At 36.8% G+C, this 20,931-nt stretch overlaps 1 protein-coding gene and 1 long non-coding RNA gene across 3 annotated transcripts in view; one reads left to right on the top strand and one right to left on the bottom strand.

Annotated features, from left to right (window-relative positions):
- Positions 1-4,167, bottom strand: part of LOC149796852 (uncharacterized) — a 29,153-nt gene extending 24,986 nt beyond the window's left edge. For both annotated transcript variants that reach the window (XR_016421741.1, XR_016421740.1), the window contains exon 1: positions 3,949-4,167. This is a non-coding gene — a long non-coding RNA (uncharacterized LOC149796852). The remainder of the gene's footprint in view (positions 1-3,948) is intronic.
- On the top strand, positions 338-19,620 carry LOC149796853 (uncharacterized). The gene is made up of 8 exons (XM_089961490.1): positions 338-574; positions 11,680-11,829; positions 12,292-12,473; positions 12,848-13,143; positions 14,454-14,600; positions 16,977-17,102; positions 18,527-18,595; positions 18,901-19,620. The coding sequence occupies exons 1-8, from the start codon at positions 479-481 to the stop codon at positions 19,221-19,223; spliced, it is 1,389 nt and encodes a 462-aa protein (XP_089817616.1). The 5' UTR covers positions 338-478; the 3' UTR covers positions 19,224-19,620.
- Positions 19,621-20,931: the final 1,311 nt, after the last annotated feature.

Raw genomic sequence — 20,931 nt, forward strand, 5'->3', positions numbered from 1 at the left:
CGGAGATGAAATGCCTTGGGAACAAGTTATCCCTCTAGGTTAGTGGGTCACCTAGAGCCATTGACGACTGAGGCTATTAGCTTACGTCTACTATCACGTGACAGAAATTCCTGACCTTGATACACGACATTTGCCAGGATGATGCAATAATTTACTTGGGTAGGTTTGAGAAATTCGTGTTGTTCACTGAAGTTTACTGAAATTTACTCAAGGGAAATTCTGTATAGATCACGAATCGGTTGTTTTGTTATATTCATTTTTTCACAAGCCGTGCCTTGATATAAAAGAAATGGCGTTTTTGTAGTACAATAAGACTATATTTACCCCTATAGAGCCTCTCTAGCTCCGCCCTGCGGCAAACAACGGCGCATGCGTATTGTTGTGTGTCATGAACTTAGCCAGACGTAAACAAACTATCGTAATTCTTTTAGTAACCCGCGTGCATGTTCCCTGACTGGAATGGTGCCATTTGGGATGTATGGAAGGGTCGGCATTAATGACATGTCACACTGACCATCGAGACAACTTAAGAAGAACTTTGAACCTGAAGATATATCCAAAGAAACAGCATAAAGTAAGTATACTCCATTCAGTCACTAATGAGTTTAACGGTTGGTCTATGAGATTTCGCAATACCAGTATGTACAAATATGAAAAACCGACGCATTTCTTTCTGTTTGAAATGAGTGTTTTATGTTTGTTACCAAGACAACATTACTCGATTCGTTAGTCTAAAGTCAAGCTTATCAACTTAACACAGTTCCCGCGAGAACCGAAACTCACACGCAACTTTTATTTTCTTTTTATCTAGGCTTTTCTTCAGTCTTTTCGAGAAAAAAAATTCTGTTACTGAATATAAATGCTTTTTAACCTTGTTGCCTGCCTGTTACGAACCGTTTGTGACGATATGGAAAAGAACATAAAGATGTACAATGTATTTTGTCTCTAGCATCGTCCACGCAAGAACGTCGAAGAACGAAATTATTTCATTTAACTTGCAGCTGACTTGTCCCCCATCGGCTTATGGCCTCTCAACTCATTTAACAAAATCCCTCGACTCACATTCGAGGAGTGCACACACACACACGCACACGCACACAGACACACGTACACACACACACACACACACACACACACGCACACACATGGCGCCTTCAAAAATCATTTCGATGGCCCTGCATGAACGAGTGAATTATTTACCCTAGACTGCAACTCAGGACTGACATAAAAAAAATAAGGCATCTAAACTGTACAATGGTTGCCTGCAACTTAACAAAACTTAAAGAGACAGTCCAAAATTAAAGCGTAATTCTACGGCAATATATGAAGCACATTGTACTGCTACAAAGCGCCTTTTAGAATGTCTACAAATGAACCAAATGCGAAAAAGTTTTGGTTCTGGGAATTTACTTATAAATATATATCATAATGTTGAATGATTTGACACCTAAATAAAAATGTTATTGAGAAAACTCTTCGACTCATTTAACATTTCAATAGACATTAAAAGGTCAGCAAGTTAAAGTCCTTCTAATTTAAAAAATCGTCTGACACTTTTTGTTGCATCTTTTCCAGATTTTCTGAGAGATATTCTGTTTCAATTTTCCCATATTATTTTTTACCGTGCCTTTAACAGGGTCAAAAGCGAATCTTAGATATTCTATCTCTCTATCTTGCTTGCTTGTACTTCACTGTTACGGTCTATAACTTAAACATGCCCCATGTTTACTTATTGTAATAAGCTAATTGGTTGAAATTCAGGGGTCAAATGACTGAAATTAGTCACGATCATATTGCACTACATTTGTCTGGAAATCAGTATAATCGCATAGACATTTACTTGCTTAGGTTTGAGATACTCGTGTTGTTCACCAACTCCAGCTGGGTCATCTGCGACAGCTGAGACAAAATAAGACGGGCTTTGTGTTAACAATATCGGTTCGTGCGTTTGTGAAGAAAAGCCATATATGCGATGTAATCAAATGACTGGATGCCATCCATGTCTTATAAAACATAACGATGAATCTTTAAATCTCCCACCCCCCTGCTATCGTCATCGTGAAGTCGCACAGGCCAGTGATCAAGACATTCTGATTTGCTTATGACTGATTTTGTTGATAACGCCATTTCTCTGCACATGTATGCTGTACATGGTGGCCAGTATAGTTGGAGGAGGAAGAATCTGGGAAGAACCACCGACCCATGGGAAGTTAATGGCAAGCCTTCTCACATGCCCACAATGGTGAGCCGAGACTTGGACTGGATGGAGGTGAGATGTATAAGTGATCCGTAAAGCGTTCGTCTATGACCATTTGGCCAACTTGTACCATTCCTGGTTGATTGATGCATATTAATCAGCTAACAAACTGATTCAGGAAATCAAGACCAAATTAACACCAAGTCATCTTTCATAATACATTGGTTAATCACTAAAATGTTATCATTTGTAAATTTGCAATTATTCCAAAGCTTGAACGTCGGGGATATTTTGATACCGTCTTTCGGTCCTATACATTATCCCCTGGTAAAATGATGGGTAACACTGCATGGGACTTGATAGTTATCGTGTCCATACGATAAGAATTTGCAACATGGCAATATTCTTAGCTCCTTACGCGGTTTCAGTGGGCTGGGGTCTAGAAGTACAATGTACTCAATTTAAATTGCAGTTAAAGTTTTCTAATCATTACATACATAAGTTTATGCATGTAGTCAACGCAGAAAGTTTCATAATATATGTGACAGATTGTTGTTTCTGGCCCTTAGGTCACTGTTCAGGGGCAGGTGTGGAGATGGGGGACACCTGGGTATATGGTTAAAGTGTTATGTAAGGGCGAGCTGATAAGAAGATTGCAGACCACTGGCGCTGCTCAGATCAGTGATTGTATGCGAAACCAAAGTGTTTACTAATTAGCGTACTTAAATTAATCGATTAAGCGTGTAATGTTTACTGAGTTATATGTTTGCTTTATGCTGAAGAAAAGACTAAGACTGCAGGATGAATTCAAGAAAATCCAAACATTCGTTCTGGAAAAGAAAAACACTTTGTTAACACTTTGTGAAATTCTATTCAGCGGTGAAACAAGCTGTTGTGGCATTTATGAGCAAACTGTTGCTTTGTGACCGAATATTTATCAGAGTTTACACACAGTACGGAACAGACTTTCGTAATAATGCAACTTTGATGCTCATGGTAATCTTGTCGGGAACTTGCACATGCACGTGTACGTCATCGCCAATTTATGTTCTAAATTTAAACATTCATACAGACTGCACACTCAGCCAATCAACGATACACGTGCCTTTCGAGGCCATCTTAATTATGAGTAGCTAACAAACAGCATGGACAGCGCTCCCTTACTGTTACATTGACACAGACACCTGTTATTATTCGTTTTTATTCTTAATGAAATGAAGTTAAATTTTTGAATTCTGAAATTCAGTACAAATCTGCTTTTGTGTAGTTTGCAAATGATAGATTTTCTTAATAATGGAACCCTGAAAATAAGAATTTACAGTGGCGTAATCATAACTGACTTATAAGAGAAACCGTCGACATATTAGCCTCGGGACCTACCATTTCATGTAGATGTCACGGGGTTGGGTGCCAAATAGCTTTTAAGAATATTTTTGATTTTTACAAAAAGAACTAATTCCATCCTTTATATTAGTTAAGGCACATTAACTATGCTCAAGTAAACAAAAATAAATATCCCGGCTCGAAAAAAATATGCGAATCCCCCACCCCAAAAAGAAACCAACAAACAAATTAAATGAAAGGTCCCCTATATATTACATTTTCTGCCATCCAACCCACCCCACATCATTTTTAAGGCAGATGTATAAATCACTGAATTGAAATATATAACTAAATATTTAAAGCTATAAATCTTAAAAGTAAATATGAAACACAAGAGAGTTATGAGGTATGTAATCATGAAAACTCACCAAAACGAAAGTGTATCCATTCTCTCGAAAGTTTGAACTTAAGTCATACACACAAAGACACTTTTCGATACTTTCAACCCACAATCCACAAGAAAGATCTGTGAATTTCAGCGCTATAGTGTTTTGATTCCGATAAATGTCACACAAACAATTGTTAGTGATCTTAAAAACCTGCGACAAATCATTATTTTCAAAATGTCAGTTTTACCGGTATGTCGCAATGGCTGCCAAAGTTTATAAATAGGTTAAACGTTGTTTGTTTATTTATCTTAATTCCGGATCACACCTAGTGGCGTAGCAACAGCCCAAACTGCGGGGGTGGGGGAATGGGAAGGGGTGGTTCCATGCCCAAAAGTTTCTGAAACATCTTTTTTTTTTTGGGGGGGGGGGGCTAAATTTGGTGAGGAGGCCCATAATTTCTTGCTATACCACTAATCGCACGACATTAAATTTACTGTGTATCTGTGTGCAACCGTTTTAATCAAACTATTTACATCAAGTTCAATTTAAAATAACAATAATTTGTTTTAATTTGTTTTTCCTCAGCATCAAATATTGTGGTTTATAGTAATTTAAAGACAAAAGGTTGTCTCTTTTAGAGGTGATTTAGATAATACGACACATCACATTATATTTCATTTATTTATCAAAGTGCATGGCTAGAAATACTAGGGGAGTGAAGAGATTACAAAAAGCAAACAAGGCTGTGGTACTGCTGTGAGGGGACCACTCCGGTGGCCTAGTGATTAGAGCGTCCGCCTCGGATGCGGGAGGTTGCGGGTTTGATCCCAGGCCGAGTCATGCCAAAGACTTATTAAAATGGTGCTAACAGCTGCCTCGCTTGGCACTCAGCATTAAGAGGTCAGTGTCAGGACTGGTCGGCCTGGTGTCAGATTAATGCGATTGGGTGGTACATCATGCTACACGTCTGCGGCATGATGCCCCAGTGCAAGACATCACTATAAGCTGTCACACTGCAGACATCGTAGCGATATGACTGAAATATTGTTAAACCTACGTTAAAGTAAATTGCAAATCATACACACACTGATGTGAGGGTAGAACCTCGATGAAGAAAGGAACACGGACAGTCTAAAAGACTTAGTGACATAATTATCCAAAAAGTAAATGACGCTCACATCTAGCTTAAATTAATTTTACTTTCTTCTTTATCCCTCGCGCAATTCATTCTTTTTGTAAATTTATCAAATATGTTTAAAATCCTACATATCACCAGGCTGCCGCACAGGAAGATATTCTGTGATAACAGATAAATATTTTCAGCTGTCTTCAAGTTGTATTCGTACACACACACACACACACACACACACCTATATATATATATATATATATATATATATATATATATATATATATATATATATATATATATATATATATATATATATATATATATATATATAAGGTCATGGAGAGAATATGTAGCACTGTACACACCACACATAGTGATCCAACCGTAACTCCAACAAAAAATTGCCAGAACAAAGTCCTATCTCGCGAATACCTAGACAAATTACCGTGGCACAGGCAAAGGTGGCAGCTTCACCTGAACACGAAGAACAATAATTACCAGTGCCGCCTACAGTAAAACGCCAAAAGGGAAACGGTCTAATCAAACCTGTACCGACGCGACGACCCAAACGTGGACGCATAACACCACTCCTTGAATAGTTAGCTGCCAAAACACAACCAAACCAAACACCATTCGAAGAACGTACTGAGGTTCCTGAATAACAACCAAAACAAGGAAGCGGCTTTGGTGGTTTGCTTGACCCCACCGATCTTGCGGATCGATTTGAAACACTGGCGGGTTCAGTTCATGCGAGCAACAGTGCAATAAAGTCATTAATGAGGATGCATCAATTTGTCACCGGTTGCTCACCAGTGATCGTGTGGACAGAAATACATATCGTGCGCTGATATATGGACTTGTTGAAGATATTCATAATGTATACGACGAACGAGGTTCGTTCACCGATGATGAATTCTGAGGCGGATGAAACACTTCATGGGGAGACAGAGTATGTGCTATGCAAAACTTATGCTTCAGTGCAACAGGTTTTTCTGCTAGCAGCTGTCTCACTAGGCGCTCAGCATTACGAGATTAATGTTAGGACTGGTCTGCCTGTTGTCAGGATAATGTGCGTGGGACAAGATGTTTCATGTCTGCGCATGATGTACCAATACTAGACATCACTATAAACTGCCACACTGCAGACATCATAGAGATATGACTAAAATTATTACAATACGTTAAAAATCCAAATCACACACACACAATAGCATCGTTGCAAGTATATAACAGCTGGCATAATATCCTATAACAACCGTTTGGTGGCCTGCCCGCGAACAACACACTTGTGTTTCCATCAGATCGTGGAACAACTTGAGGTATTGTGGAACTTCCTTCAGGTGTGTACGACATTGCTTCAATCAGTGATGACGTTTGACGAAGAATCTTGGTGTTGACTGGCACAGACTCCAAAGTTCTACTGGTGAACATGAGCACGCATTCACCTCTGTTATTGCCATTTAATCTCCACACTATTTCCTTAACAGTGGACAGTTTTCGTTGGTAACAGTTCTTGGTTGGCCCAAAGATATTTCCGAAAATATATAAATTCTGAGTGCAGGACCTAAAGTTACTGGCTATCATATAATGGTTGACATTATGAGAATTACCTCAACGAACTTGGTCAGTTTAACCTGTGACGCCATCAGTGACAGTTATTTAAGCAGGTCTGAAACGACAAGAGTAGTTGTTCAGGGTTATATTCTGTTTTGGGTTTTCAGCTGTAGTTTAACCATGTGATATTATATCGATTACGTCCACAGCACCTGTGTATCTTCCATGTCATAATAATCGGTTGACACATATTCTTTGTTCGCTTGTGGATCAAAATGGTCACATTGTTGATATGCGCGGTACATTATTATCGACACAACTGTACATTAGAGATCGACCTGGCATTTAATAATAATAATAATAATAATAATAATAATAATAATAATAATAATAATCACAATGACTATCGTGCGTGGACGTTATTAACGCAAGAAAACCCGTGTACGTGACATATTGCAAAACTGGCATCGGTGCTGTTTTCTGTGGATTATTTGCGGGCGCACCAAAAGAGCTCACAGCCTTATCATCGCGCGCTGCATCCGTCGCTAAGCAATTTGCAATGCGAGTCGTGGATAGTATTAAAAATGTTTGTTGTGGATCGATTGAAGCAATGGGATTGCAGGCGGGTCAGTCACTTCGTGATCGATTATAAAGGCTATTAACACAAGTACCATGAAAAACTGTTACGTTACTATCAATGAAATCAGTGCCGTCATTAGTCAGTACAGTCTATAATGAAGTCACTCGACAACGATTATCAGATTCAACGATTGCAGATTTAGCAATGTGGTGTGGAAGTGTCACGCAGAGATATTAAATCAAATCAATAATGCATAGTCACATTATGGCTTAGTTTAAAGGTATATCTGATCCAGCATCTGGTATGAACTCATGTGTGTTAGTGGATCAAAGCCAACGAGATTCTCAGTATTATTCATATCCAGCCCGGGATCCTGATCAATCGAAAATAGAACTGCAAGTGCAGGACACGTCTAGGTGTCTTCTTGCATGTGAGGCTTTATTGGAACTTGATGAAAAACTGGTACAAAATGACAGTACCGGTTATCATGACAATACCACAGTTGGATTTGTTCGCACCGGAATTAAGGTGTTGTTTAACCGTGTATGTTTCTCCATTTAAGGCAATGTATCGTCGACATGTATTTTCATGCACAGGTTGATGCGGCTGGTGCTTATTATAAATATTATCTTGTAATACTTTCTGACAAGACATTGATGTTATAGGGTGCTGGTGTTCAAATGGGGGTGATCGATACACCTCTGGAAAATTCGTAATTAAGCCTGTAACGTATTTTCATAATAATGTTCTATCACTTAGTGAAGGTAGGCCTTAAAAACAATTCTGGGGTCACACTGAATTTTTTCTCCGGCAACATTAACTGGAAACGTATCCGTGTGGTTGACCCAAACACAGCTCGCTCAGCTTAATGCGGCTGAACGCAATAATACCTCAATAACATTAAACTTATCCATGTCAGAAATGACATAACTGCAAAAGACTGGTGAATATTTCTGTTCCTTGCAGCGAATCCAATATTGCTAGCAGCAGCGGTTCCAGCAATTGGAAAAACTGAAGAGTCAGGGTCTGTCGGAACTGCATCAGAAATGGCACTAAAATAGGTGGTCCTGGACGCATAGCGTCTCGTGGTCGTATATAAAAGGAAAAGGACTTCGATTACTAGGCACGAGTCGTCGTGTATCCTCGGGTAAAGGTCTTTGATTACCAGGTTGTGGAAGATTACACCGTTGTTAACTCTTGATGTACTCGCGATGGCAAAAATAGTTAAACATTTTCGTAGTGTATTTATGCAATTTTAATTGCATCGAAGGTTGCACTCACACGTGAAGCCGGCATCGTCAATCTGGATTCATCCAGGGGACCTGTCACTCAAAGGGTCGCGTATGTAATGACAGCTCAACATTGTTTGTAAATGGACTCGTATGGACTTGCACCACCAGTTAAAGTTCTTAATTATTTATCCAAGCACGGTAAACAACCACTGTTTTTTTTGACTATGCCAGTACAAACACGGTTGGATGGTCTCATATGCGGTCATCTTCTCCTTAAAGCATTTCGTACACTGAAACGTTCATCAACACCGCAAATACTGGTTGATTTCACATTAAACTGTGTTTAATATTATACAAAATGTCTATTGACATTTACGGATGTTACTCAACTCTACGAAACGGTGCTGATGTGGACCTGAGCAAATTTGCCACTAAGTGGATCGGTCAGAGTTTACTAGTTGTGTTTTTGAGGTCGATCCAGCTGAACTTGGGATTTTGGAAGATTAAACTGGTAAAATTAAAACTTCTTAAGGTGGCATTCGTGATTATATTTTCAAGTTAAAAGGCGCTGCCGCAATGTACCTGGCTGTGATCACTGAAAATGGTAGACTCAAAGACAGTGGCACTTCTGTTGCATCTATCAAAGATTATGTTGATACTGATAATACTGCAACAAGACAGTAGGTAATTAATCAGATCGCGTGCATGTCAGCACCACAATGCATAGTAACTTCATGGTACCAAATTATGGGAATATTAGTCAAAGAAGGTGAAAAACCAATTGCAGTTTTGGTTTAAATAGTTTTGATACACCCACCTAAACCTCACATTTTAATTGTGCCCGAGTCCGGAAGACATCTGTTTATGATAACTGGTAGTAAAGGTACGAGGGGTAGAATGGGAATGTTGATCAATGGCAAGCGGTATCTTGATCATAAGTTTGTTCAACTAATATGATATATCGAGAGACCGAGCAGTGAAACTAAATGTTTACACAGTTGCATTATCAACATCATTAGTTACCGGAGATGAAATTCAGTTCGAAGAAATCAACTTTTACCTTGACTTAACGATCTTTGTCGTTTGTGTTTAATATTCGATTTTATCATTATCAGATAAGTAATGGAATCTGACCGCGGTGATGTGGTTGAAGAATTTATGGTAGGGGTGTTCGATCACCTGGTGGCAGATTGTTACCATCAATAACAAGTTTGCTTCACTGCTCGAGAAATATCTGAGTCAAAAGTGGTATTACCAAACCCTCGTATGAGTTTTCATCTAATTTTGGTAAGAGTCTAATAGAGATTGCCATTTGGATCCACCCTGATGTACCACAACCAACTGCAGTTCAGCTTGGAAAAATCGCACGTGCATGTGAAATCACCGAATCGCTTACTACAGTAACATGTGCAAAACATCTCCGGGATTATTTCTGCAATGGCGAAGTACGATGTTATCCACTTCAGTTAAGTTCACCAGTGAATATTTTACACCATGCTTGACTGAATTGACAAGAGAAAGCTCTTGACACTTCTTTAACAAGTAGGCACGTGTTCGGGTAACAGTTATTGGGCAAAGACGATCGTTAGATGTAAAAGGTGCTCCTAATCGCGTGGTTTTGAATGAAATGGGCGCCACACCATCCGAACGCACAATCGCTGAAGATTTAAGTATTCCTGATGCAGATGTTTTTATAATTGTACGATAATCGAACCAATAAAAGAGGGTCCCGGTAATTGAATAGAAATGAGTGTGCATATTTTCCGCTTGTGATGATGAGACCAGACACGTTCTCCTGTCATAGAGTTAAAATAGGCGATTGTATTAGTAGCAGAAGAACTATAATTGACCTTCAGTCTTACTGACGTGAAAAAACTATTGGAAGCGGAAAAACAGCTGAGAGAAGAAATTACCAAGAGAACCCCTCTGATCATGAAATACAAACACGCGTGTTTGGTCGTAGATGCTATTTGCTGTCTTGATGCGCCAGCGCCTGGTGGTCTTGGAATGACTGGAAATACCGCAACAAACACCATTGTAGGTACACCAATAGGTATTATTGTCGGTGCTATATCGGTGTCTCTGGTGATGCGAACAAATAAATTTCGATGTGATTATATTCAGGAGTACGCACCTATTCCGAATTGTTAGTAGCTGTACACAACAGTCTCAATACGACCAGTAAACTGTATTCAGTTGCAATCGATGATAAAATAATCAGTGATGTCGAGTTTGAGATTTTGCTGACGGAAATGGAAAATCACAGACATTTACGAGACAAATATGAAACAGCGCAGGTTTACAAAAAGTAAAAGTCGAATAAAAAAAATACTCTTCACGCAGAGAACTGGTAATCGATTGAAACGGCAAGTGTCATTGTTTGTTGCTTGGCAGTATCGATCGGTTTCCTATGCAACCAATGGTATCAAAGAGCGGATTTAGTCTTTGTTTGGAAACCCTTTGGTCAATAACATCCGTTGTAGACTCTACCGCCATGAAAGGGTCACGTGTATGCAAAATTAAACTTGCTTAACATGTATGGATCATGTGTGGGCAAAGAGAGTCATATTGATAGAGTCTGAGACGGGTGTCATGGCCTAAAGGGAGATAAAAAAGCATAGCCACTGCTTTCATACTTATTGAATATATGTATGTGTGTAAAAATTAATTAAATTATCAAGAGATCATCGTTGCCATAATCTGCAGATTTATATCCACTTTTCCATCATACTGGGACACGATGACTTTATCTGGTATAACAAGTTATATTTAAACAGTTAAAAGTCCATGTAGATTTGAATATGTTCCAGTGTACTTTTTATTACTTATTTTATTTCTCGACTTTTTCATTATAATTATTTACATTTATAAAATATGTAAGGCCAGATCGTTCAGTTTGTGTTTGGGTGTGTATGTGTCTGCGTGTGTGTGTGTGTGTGTGTGTGTGTGTGTGTGCATTTCACACTGTCAGATTTTGAATAATGACTTCATATGTGACATTTATTTAAAATTTTATGATTAATTGTGCATCTAATTTGAAAATGGATATCATTATTTGCCGGTACATAAATGAAAATGGAAGAGTGAAGGGTAAGTTTGTTTTGCTAACTTCTTTGAGAAGTCATTTGTATGAACAGAGAAATTATCTATACAGGTGTTAGATTGAAATTCCTTACCTTTAAAGCACTCCTATATAAATGTCTAAAATTAATATGGAGTTTTCATTATTCGCCGTGTAATTAAAATTCATTTTAAATTAATAAAAATTTCAGATACGAAATTGTATTATTATCGAAGAGTGGGACATGGCTCCAAAGACTCCACCGTGCAGTGCTAAAGAAAACGTGTTCTACAAAGGAGGCAGATTTTGTTCCAAGTGTTACAAATGTCCCGGGGGTCATGAAAGGGACATGTCCAAGCAGGTGAAATATGTTACCATTAAATACATCGGGTCATCACGAAATGTATTTCTGTTCCATCAGACCCGCTACAAAATCTGCATTACTAAATAATATTTTCTTATCTGTGTTTAGCATTGTAAGGTATTTCACAGTAATACAGAAAAATGTTTCAGTATTAAATCCACCAGCAATGAAAACAAACACAATAACATTACAGTTTATTCCCAGGATACTTATATCAATCTATGTACCTAAATTAAATAATTTGACTGACCCACCACGTTACCAATCACCGAGAATTAAGAAAGTGACTTGAGCAGTTAACTGGAAAATATTTTTTAAAAAGAAATTAATGATAGAGATATGAAATTTACCATTCTTATTTTAATTGTCAAGCGCAGTCACTAGCTAAATATACGAATAATAAATTCCACTAAAACGCTTAAGACCAGCAACCAACTTTATTACAAAAAATGTTGACAGGTTCTCAATACAACTGAAACGCATGGAGATTTGGAATGTATTAAATGTGAAGTATGTCATCCCAACACGTTCAACAACGGCGAAAGAGAAGGCTGCAAGAAATGTCTTGACGACTGCGCAATCCGTAATCGCCATGACTGCCCTGAGAAAGCGACCCAGCCATGCGGCGAATGTTTAGATGGGTGGGTCTTTTTGTTCCGTCTTTTAGAACACAAACCAGTATAATAGTATGCTGTACGTAATCCTGTTGCCGATCAAAAGTACCAAATAATATGATGCAAAAAGAGCTCAAATTGTACTATATTATAGATATTTCTCTTTTAATAAGATGGGCTAACAACAACATGGTAAAAAGCAGCAAAGAATAAATGAAAATTTTTGCAACGACACTCTGTTTCTAATGTATACATTAAATCAGATAACGATAAAAATATGAAAATCCAGAAAGTGGAGATCGATTGATTAAATTCAAAGAAAAATATATTGAAGGTTAGTTATGTATTGAAGGATGGTAATGTTCCCAACTGTGATAATTTAACATTTTATTTTTGTCCAGACACTATGAGGAATACAATGTACCAGATAATCCCAGTACGTGCATTCCATGTACAGCAAAAGAAATATCCATAATTCCAGCGTGTGCCAACTTAACAACCATTACACCATCGCGTCCTGAGGCCACATTTGCAGATACGACATTGATGCAGAAAAGAGTTGCTGACACAACTCGTCTTGCCGCCAATACCACGAAGTATTCGAACATACAAAACGGAGCAACATCAGAGAATGGCCATGCCTTTGGAAGGAACAATTCAGCTATAGTTCAAAACAAAGCTGTGGAAGCAAAACATGGTATGCACAATGGCAGATGAAAACTTCCCAAACATGTGACAGCTTCAGAAAACATTATCTGTAATAATATGGTATATCATGTCTTGTGTGTACACTGTTTTTGTGCAATGCATGTATTCGTATGCACTCTGCACAACGTTATATGAATGGGGGCATGATTTGTGCCACATTTGTGGAAAGACCCTTGTTTTGCGGGTCAGGCATATTTGATTGCGATCTTCTCTCTTTAATAAAATGCCTTACAAAGTAATAAACTTATGTACGGAAAATAGTAATGTGAAAGATGTTGATGTTTGCTATCTTCCTTCGATATCACAGTCTTCAACGTACGCCTTAGTTACTGTGAGATAATATTTTGCAGAGAGTAAAATGTAATCAAATCAGCCCGACCTGCGATAAAATATACCGATAAAAAAGAGTATGTGCTCATATGCTCATAGTGTGACGCTGGTCCGAGTGATCGTGTACTGTTTTCGATTACATTTCAAACATGGAGTGTTTTATCACGAGCACATTTCAAAAATGGAATATTTTAACAGAAGTATATTTCAAATATGGAGTATTTTCACAGGAGTATATTTCAAATATGGAGTATTTTAACAGGAGTATATTTCAAATATGGAGTTTCTTTTATCACGAGCACATTTGAAATACGGGGTGGTTTAGCACGAATTAATTTCAAGTAATACAGTTTATTATTTTCAAGTCTCTTACGTTTATATGATGCTTTTAATTTTATTTTATGTGATTATCTCGGAGACGGTACGAACGCTATGTAGACCGTATGTTCTGTACTTGCAATACTCCAGATTTACTCCAAATTTAAATACAATTGACTTTGAACTTGAATATGTAATAGGTGCTTAGGTGAAAAGAATTTAAAGTAATTTTCCTGTTTAAAGCTAAATCATAGCTCATACGTATCACACCTTGAATCCCTACGTAAATGTGGATGAACATTATGTTTCTATTTGATCAAGTTCTAAAATATTTAGAAAACAAAATGGTGAGTTCTATTTTATTTGTGATTCTGTGTATCTCTTTAGCATTAAGCAGTGAATCATGCCTTATCGGACCCCATAATAAAGGGATATTTCAAAATGAAGGAAGAAATGAAGGGATTACTGTCCTTAACTTTATCTACTATCTCTACAGAACAGCTGTTCATAAAGAACAAAATTATGTAGCCCCATGAGTGACATTTAAAGACAGATTTAGCAATAATTTAAAGTGCATAAACATGACACTGAATTTTTTGTTCCAAACGTTCAGACTCTGTATTCCTCTAATGATGATCACTTTTAATTCAGAAAACTCAGCTGGAGGGGACAGTCTCTGGTTACTTGCAGTGAGTCCGAACATTATAATAATTGTGTTGTTTGCGATATTGATGACCCGATACTACAAAAAGTGGCGACGGAGACGTCAATTCGAATCAGACGAGAACATAAGAACAGGTATGTCCAGTCGAGTTTTGAGAAACAATGATGACCAGATCTTTTGAAAACAGAGGCCAACAACTATACTACTAAACTACTTAGGGCCACATGCAATTCAAACAATTTGTAATATGTGCATGGTATGTATATGGTATATATAGAGACAATAAATGTACTATCCACTAACAACAAATCTGGCCAGATTTTATTTTCACCATCTCAACAGAAAATATACGGTTTTTGGTGTCCAAATGGAATATTCCATCGCAAGATGAATCTTTACTTCAAGTTTATGCATTGAAATTTGAAAAATTTGCAACATGGTTGAATCTATCGTACATTTATTTCCATGAGTGGTCCGAAATTAAAACGTAAAAACTTGGGGAATTAACTTTTAAGAGGACCTCATATGTTGAGGAATGCACAATAATATAAAATACTTGAGGTGCTTGTTGTTAACTACGATATTTGTTTCTGGTAGTTCGTACCACGGTACGTTTTCACTGTACGGGTACTTGGTAGTTTCCATCCATTGTTGTTGTTGTTATATGGCTTAACGCCATTTTTCAGCACACGATAGGATATACATGGCGGTCAGTATTAATGGTGGAGGAAGAACCCGGGAAAACCCCGGAAAGAACCACCGACCCACGAGAAGCTACTGTCAAGCTTTCTCACATACCCACATTGGCCGAATCCGAGACTCGAACCGACGCAAACAGAGGTGAGATGGCAGTGATCCGTAACGGAGAGCGCTTTAGACCACTCGGCCACTCGGGGCCCCGTTTCCATCCCTAAGCGATATACCGAAATCCCCGAGTTATCTTGTTAGTAATTTAATGATAAATATGTAAACAACAGGTTTTCGTTGCACAAGACAGAATAATTAAAACATTTATTTTATAACCCCAACTCTATTTTGTCACAAATTAATTTTGAATTAAACAATATACACACATTTATGTTCTTGTAATCATATGTTTGACAAGTGTCACGTATGACAACGTGTTGGTCAATTGGGATGTTGTGAAAGATATTCGGGCCCAATAAAAATTTTGGGAAACATTTTGAGAAATTTTCATTTTTTTAGTTATTTACTAGCGTGTATTAATGTGCTAAGCGCATATATTCAGTTTCAAGATTGCGAATCATCCTAAGTTTTCCAGGCAAGCAATTCTTTCCTGTTTGAATTGTATGAGCCTGTGTTTCATTTTTACTGGCCCTCTATGATAAATATCTTGTCCGAGTGTTAGCAACCCACTCAAAGTCTATCTGCCTATTATATCGGTTATATAGCTAGTAAATTGTAGATTTCAGTGTCAACATTTCCTTTTTTTATCAACAAACTCTCTTTTGTCTGCAGAATGTATTTAACAAGGAGACAGCTTTATTGTAGGCCGTAATCATCCATTTTAGCTACATTTGTAGATGGCAGCTTTCGCAGATATTCGCATAGACGTATGCCTTCGTCGACTAGAATATACTGGCCAATAAAAGGGGGGCTGCTAGTTTCTTTTGAGCTGAGATATTTTATTTTATTTTATCTCAAGATAATTAATTGTTATTTCAAATAAAAATATGACGCTATTTTGATATAAATCAGAGCAGGGTGTATTTTGCAGAAATTGTCCAATGGATTTTATTTAAAGAGGGTCAGACCTGTGCCCAGAAGATTAAATTGATGATATCGAATATAATTGCCGGATACGCTACTATTGCCGGATCCAGGACATATCGCGGTACGTTTTGAACTACCGCGGTACACAATTTTGAGTCAAAAACCATCTCGTTTAATCAAGTGACAGCGAGGGTCTATCTTCTGTCTCTTCTTCTTTAAATATAAGGTCATAGTTTTACGGGTCAACGAAAAGCAAATCAATCAAACCAATCAAAAATTATGTTCTGGGGAAAAGTGAGATTTTAGATTTTTAGATGAGTTTATTTTGCATAGTAGCAATATGTTGAAAAGGAAAAAAGGAATCAAAATGTTGGGAATTATAGTTCGATTGAATGTTGTATTTGGGCCTTGAACCTCCTTTAAACACGGTTCAGATGATGATATTAAATCTAGTTTCGCATGGGAAATGTGCATCTTGTGTCTGTCTGTCTCTGTCTCTGTCTGTCTGTCTCTCTCTCTCTTTATATATATATATATATATATATATATATATATATATATATATATATATATATAGTACATATTAGTACATATTAGTACAATATTTCACAAGTGTCTGTAATTCAAGCATTAAAAATTCATGACTACATCTGTATGTGTCAAATGCTGCATCTTTAATATGAGAATTCCGAGTCATTACTGCAATTGCACCATTTTTAATTTTCGGGCAGAAAGGCTTCACTAATGTGTGCAATTTTCTTTCGTCCAACTTGCAGTGTTATCATCTACAACGCCACTCACGATTGGCACTTCCCAAAACTCAGTTGAGAGCTCACTACTGGAAAGCACTTCCGGGAATTCAGTTGATTGCCCACTGCCAGCAGGCACTTATAGGAATTCAGGTACAATTCTTTGTATATAAGGTATCCTTCTTTGTATGACTATCGTGCAATGCTGAATATTTGTTCAGAAAGGTGACTCACTGAGAATTCGAAATGGACAAGTATGACTATACGGCTCACTGTTAATTCCAGATGTACAAGTATGACTCTACGGCTCAGTGTTTATTCGAGACGTGCAAGCATGACTCTACGGCTCACTGTTAATTCGAGAATTACAACGATGACACTGCGGCTCAATGTTTATTCGAGATGTGCATGTATTTATACGGCTCACTATTAATTTGAGATGTACAGGTATGACTGTGGCTCACTGTTAATTCGACATGTACAATTATGACTACGGCTCACTGTTAATTCGACATGTACAATTATGACTCTACGGCTCACTGTTAATTTGACATGTACAATTATGACTCTACGGCTCACTGTACATTCGAGATGTACATATAGGAATATAAGGCTCACTGCTAATTCGAGATGTACAAGTATGACTGCGGCTCAATGTTAGTTCGAGATGTACAAATAGGAATATAAGGCTCATTGTTAGTTCGAGATGTACAAATATGACTAAAAGGCTCACTAATTTTAAAAGCATCATACCGAGCAAGCTGCAAGTTTGTCAATATTTCAAATTCCAAAACTACTTTCTTTAATAAAATGGAACATCTAGCGTGTAACAAATTAAAGTCAGTAAAAGTAATAAGCTACTTGAAATGTGTCCTACCTATGTTCATGCTTTTATCAATGTTTATCTCAGGCAATTGTCAGGTGGGTATTAACAGGGAACAAAAATAACAAGTAGTTAATACATCTGTGAAATGTCAACACAAAATAAATCTTTGTGTCACCGATGCTTGTTTATTATCAAACACACTTGGCGAGTTGCGTTCTGATGTAAACGTTGTGATTTAATAATTACGTTGGTCCAAAACTGAAAATACATTGCATTAATCAAATTAGGAAAGTTTAAATATCATCTAAAATTTACTGTCACAAAATTGCAACGTCAGTCAGCCTAGGAAAAGCAAATCCACACTATGTAGCTGTTTGTTGAAAAGCGTTATATCACGTTTGGAGCTCCTCCTCACCCCCCCCACCCCCCCCCAAATAAAAATGCAAGTTATGATGTGCCACACTTTACAGCAAATAACTACTTGGAAAGACTTGTTGACAGTAGGTCAGATCAGCGTAGAATCGTTATTCATATCTTCCCACTTCTATCGAGATAGAGAAAGAGAGGGAGAATGTATCTGTTTGAGTATATAATACGCTCCGTAATACGTTGAATGCTCAAAATAATTTAGTAGAAAGAAGAATCGAGACAGAGCTCTGCATAATTCGATCATAACTTGTCAAATGTTTAGTGTAATTAATATTAAGAATATTCAACATTTAAAATGTTAGTATGTTTTTCTTTCTTTTAGAAGATGATAATACTGTGACCTTTGACGATTTAAGAATGGATAGCAACCTTGAGACAGATTCCAAACAAGGTAATTGTCGATTCTTGTAATAAGTTTCAACATTACTTTCTCTTTGTTTCTAAGACCAGACAGGGATCTATTGGAGACAATGTATTCAAGTTGAAATTAATATTCTGGTACACGCAATACACGAACATACATTCAATTAGCTTGAAATGTTATATATTACTATAGTGTGTGACAGCAAAGACCGTAAGCTCTAAGAAAGAAAAATAGAAAATCTATGTCTGACAAAATGTCCAAAGAATTTTCTTAGAGTAGAAATAGTCTCGCTTCTGAGCCTTTGGTAAAGATCAGATGTGTTCGTCTTTCAGTTCCAAAAGAAATGGATCGCAATAGATGGATTCATCGACAAGAACTACTCAAGTCCAAGGTATCTATCCATCAACTGTGTGCCAAAAGCTGGATAAGTTTAGACAGAGAATATCAGGTGCTCTCTTTGTCCGAAAAAGATGTTAAACTATTGGAAAAGGAAGGCCACGACAGATGTTGGCCACCTGCAGAATTAAATTTTAAAATTCTCGCAAAATGGACACAGGTCAAGGGAAATCAAGCCACGGTCCAAGCCCTTTGTGACGCGCTTTTTGCAAATAGACATTATGATATCATAGAGGACATTATGAAAGAAAATCCATGAAAAGAAACTGTTAAAATAAAAATTAAGCTTAGGTCACAATTAGGAATGATTCTTTCCTGATTTGTCTAATTGTGATTTTCATATTGAACTTAGAATTCCGTCCATCAATACAAAAACAGTTATTCAGTTACAATGAGATAGGTTAATTTCTCAATAATTAAATTTATTTCATCCAGGCGCGTTTATCTATTTCTTTCAGAAGTGATAAGTTATTTCTAGAGGAATCTGTTCATTATGGTATTAATTGAAATAATATCCAATAATAAAACGCGAAGTAAACTCGGAAACACAGCTTCTCATTTCCCGAAAATCAATAATAAACAACATCAGGCTCGATTACATCAAATAAATTCCTTAACTTTGTAAACAAATATTCATGCATATCCAGCATAGATAATGTGACCAAATCACGAATATGTTTATATATATATATATATATATATATATATATATATATATATATATATATATATATATATATATATATATGCCTAGTTAGTTAGTTGGTTAGTTAGTTATGACTCCGTGGTCTTAAACGTAGTAACAGACAGAAGCTAGGCGTATAAAATTAAACAAACAGTTTATTTCTTTTGAATTCAAAGTGAGAGTATAAAAGGAACATTCATTATAGTGAATTAAATCCCAAATAATCATAATTGTTCGATTACAAGTCCAAAAGTATTGAATATTCTGAATGAATTGCAAGTTTTGAACGTACTAATGTAATAATGGTATGAAATGTGTAGATATACCGATAGTCTTGATGTATCATGATGATAGTCTTTAACGTCTTGAAATGAATTTACATTAATTCCAAGATAGTGTTTTAGTCCAGGATATGAACGAACACTTTGTCATTCTAATGAATAATTAAAATAAATGATTACTCTCATAATAAATCTGAACACAACTAAACGTTCTGATCATAGCTTCTGAAAGACTCATATGAAGACAGTAATGAAGAAATTGCTGACAAAATCCTCCTTATATACACATCCCCAGCTAAAATGGATTTTACAGTTTAAAATTGATCAGCATAGTATTTCACCAGTCTTTCTCTACTGCCAGATACGGCTTGAATTAGTATCTAAATATTTCTAGTTCACCATTCTTTCACTACCGCCAAATAGGGATTGAATTATTGTTTAAATATTTCCAGTCCATACTGAGAGCTCATAAACTTGTGTCTTAAAGTTTTAGGCGTAAATCTTGGACGGATATTTCTCCTTTTCCATTGTAACATATTGCAAGTGTTATCTCTTGGACGTGTATGTACAGAAGGTTCCGTTTGATAGTGCTGTACACCATGAGAGCAAAGATGGATTTCCCGTCTCAGTTTTGGGGTTATTTTTAACTCAAAATTTATTTATTTTTCTTTGAAAGATGTGTAATTCTTTGTCTGACTCTGTGTAAAATTGTTTGGGCACATGCATATTTGATGTCAAAACTGTCAAACCCCGTCTTGCTATATTGTTTGTCTTTAAATTGCTAGATGTAGACGAATTAAAGCCACACTACAAAGGCAGTGTATTGTTTTGTTGTTAAAGTATGCCGAAATTTTAATGTATGTTATGTTTTATATGGTCTTTCAAGGTGTACTTAGTTGTCCTTGTTGCAACTACAATATTTCACAATATGCATGTCAAAAATTCCACTAGATTCACCTCTAGATTTAGTTTTCTGTTAATAAATATATAATTCAACCTAT

Source organism: Sinohyriopsis cumingii, chromosome 6, assembly GCF_028554795.1.
Source record: "Sinohyriopsis cumingii isolate HCF-2022 chromosome 6, ASM2855479v2, whole genome shotgun sequence".
Lineage (NCBI taxonomy): Eukaryota > Metazoa > Mollusca > Bivalvia > Unionida > Unionidae > Sinohyriopsis > Sinohyriopsis cumingii.

Coding starts and splice junctions, on each gene's coding strand:
- LOC149796853 (XM_089961490.1), top strand. CDS start 479: ATGGAAGGGTCGGCATTAATGACATGTCACACTGACCATCGAGACAAC. Junction 575..11,679: donor ATCCAAAGAAACAGCATAAA/GTAAGTATACTC, acceptor TAAAAATTTCAG/ATACGAAATTGTATTATTAT. Junction 13,144..14,453: donor AGCTGTGGAAGCAAAACATG/GTATGCACAATG, acceptor CTTTTAATTCAG/AAAACTCAGCTGGAGGGGAC.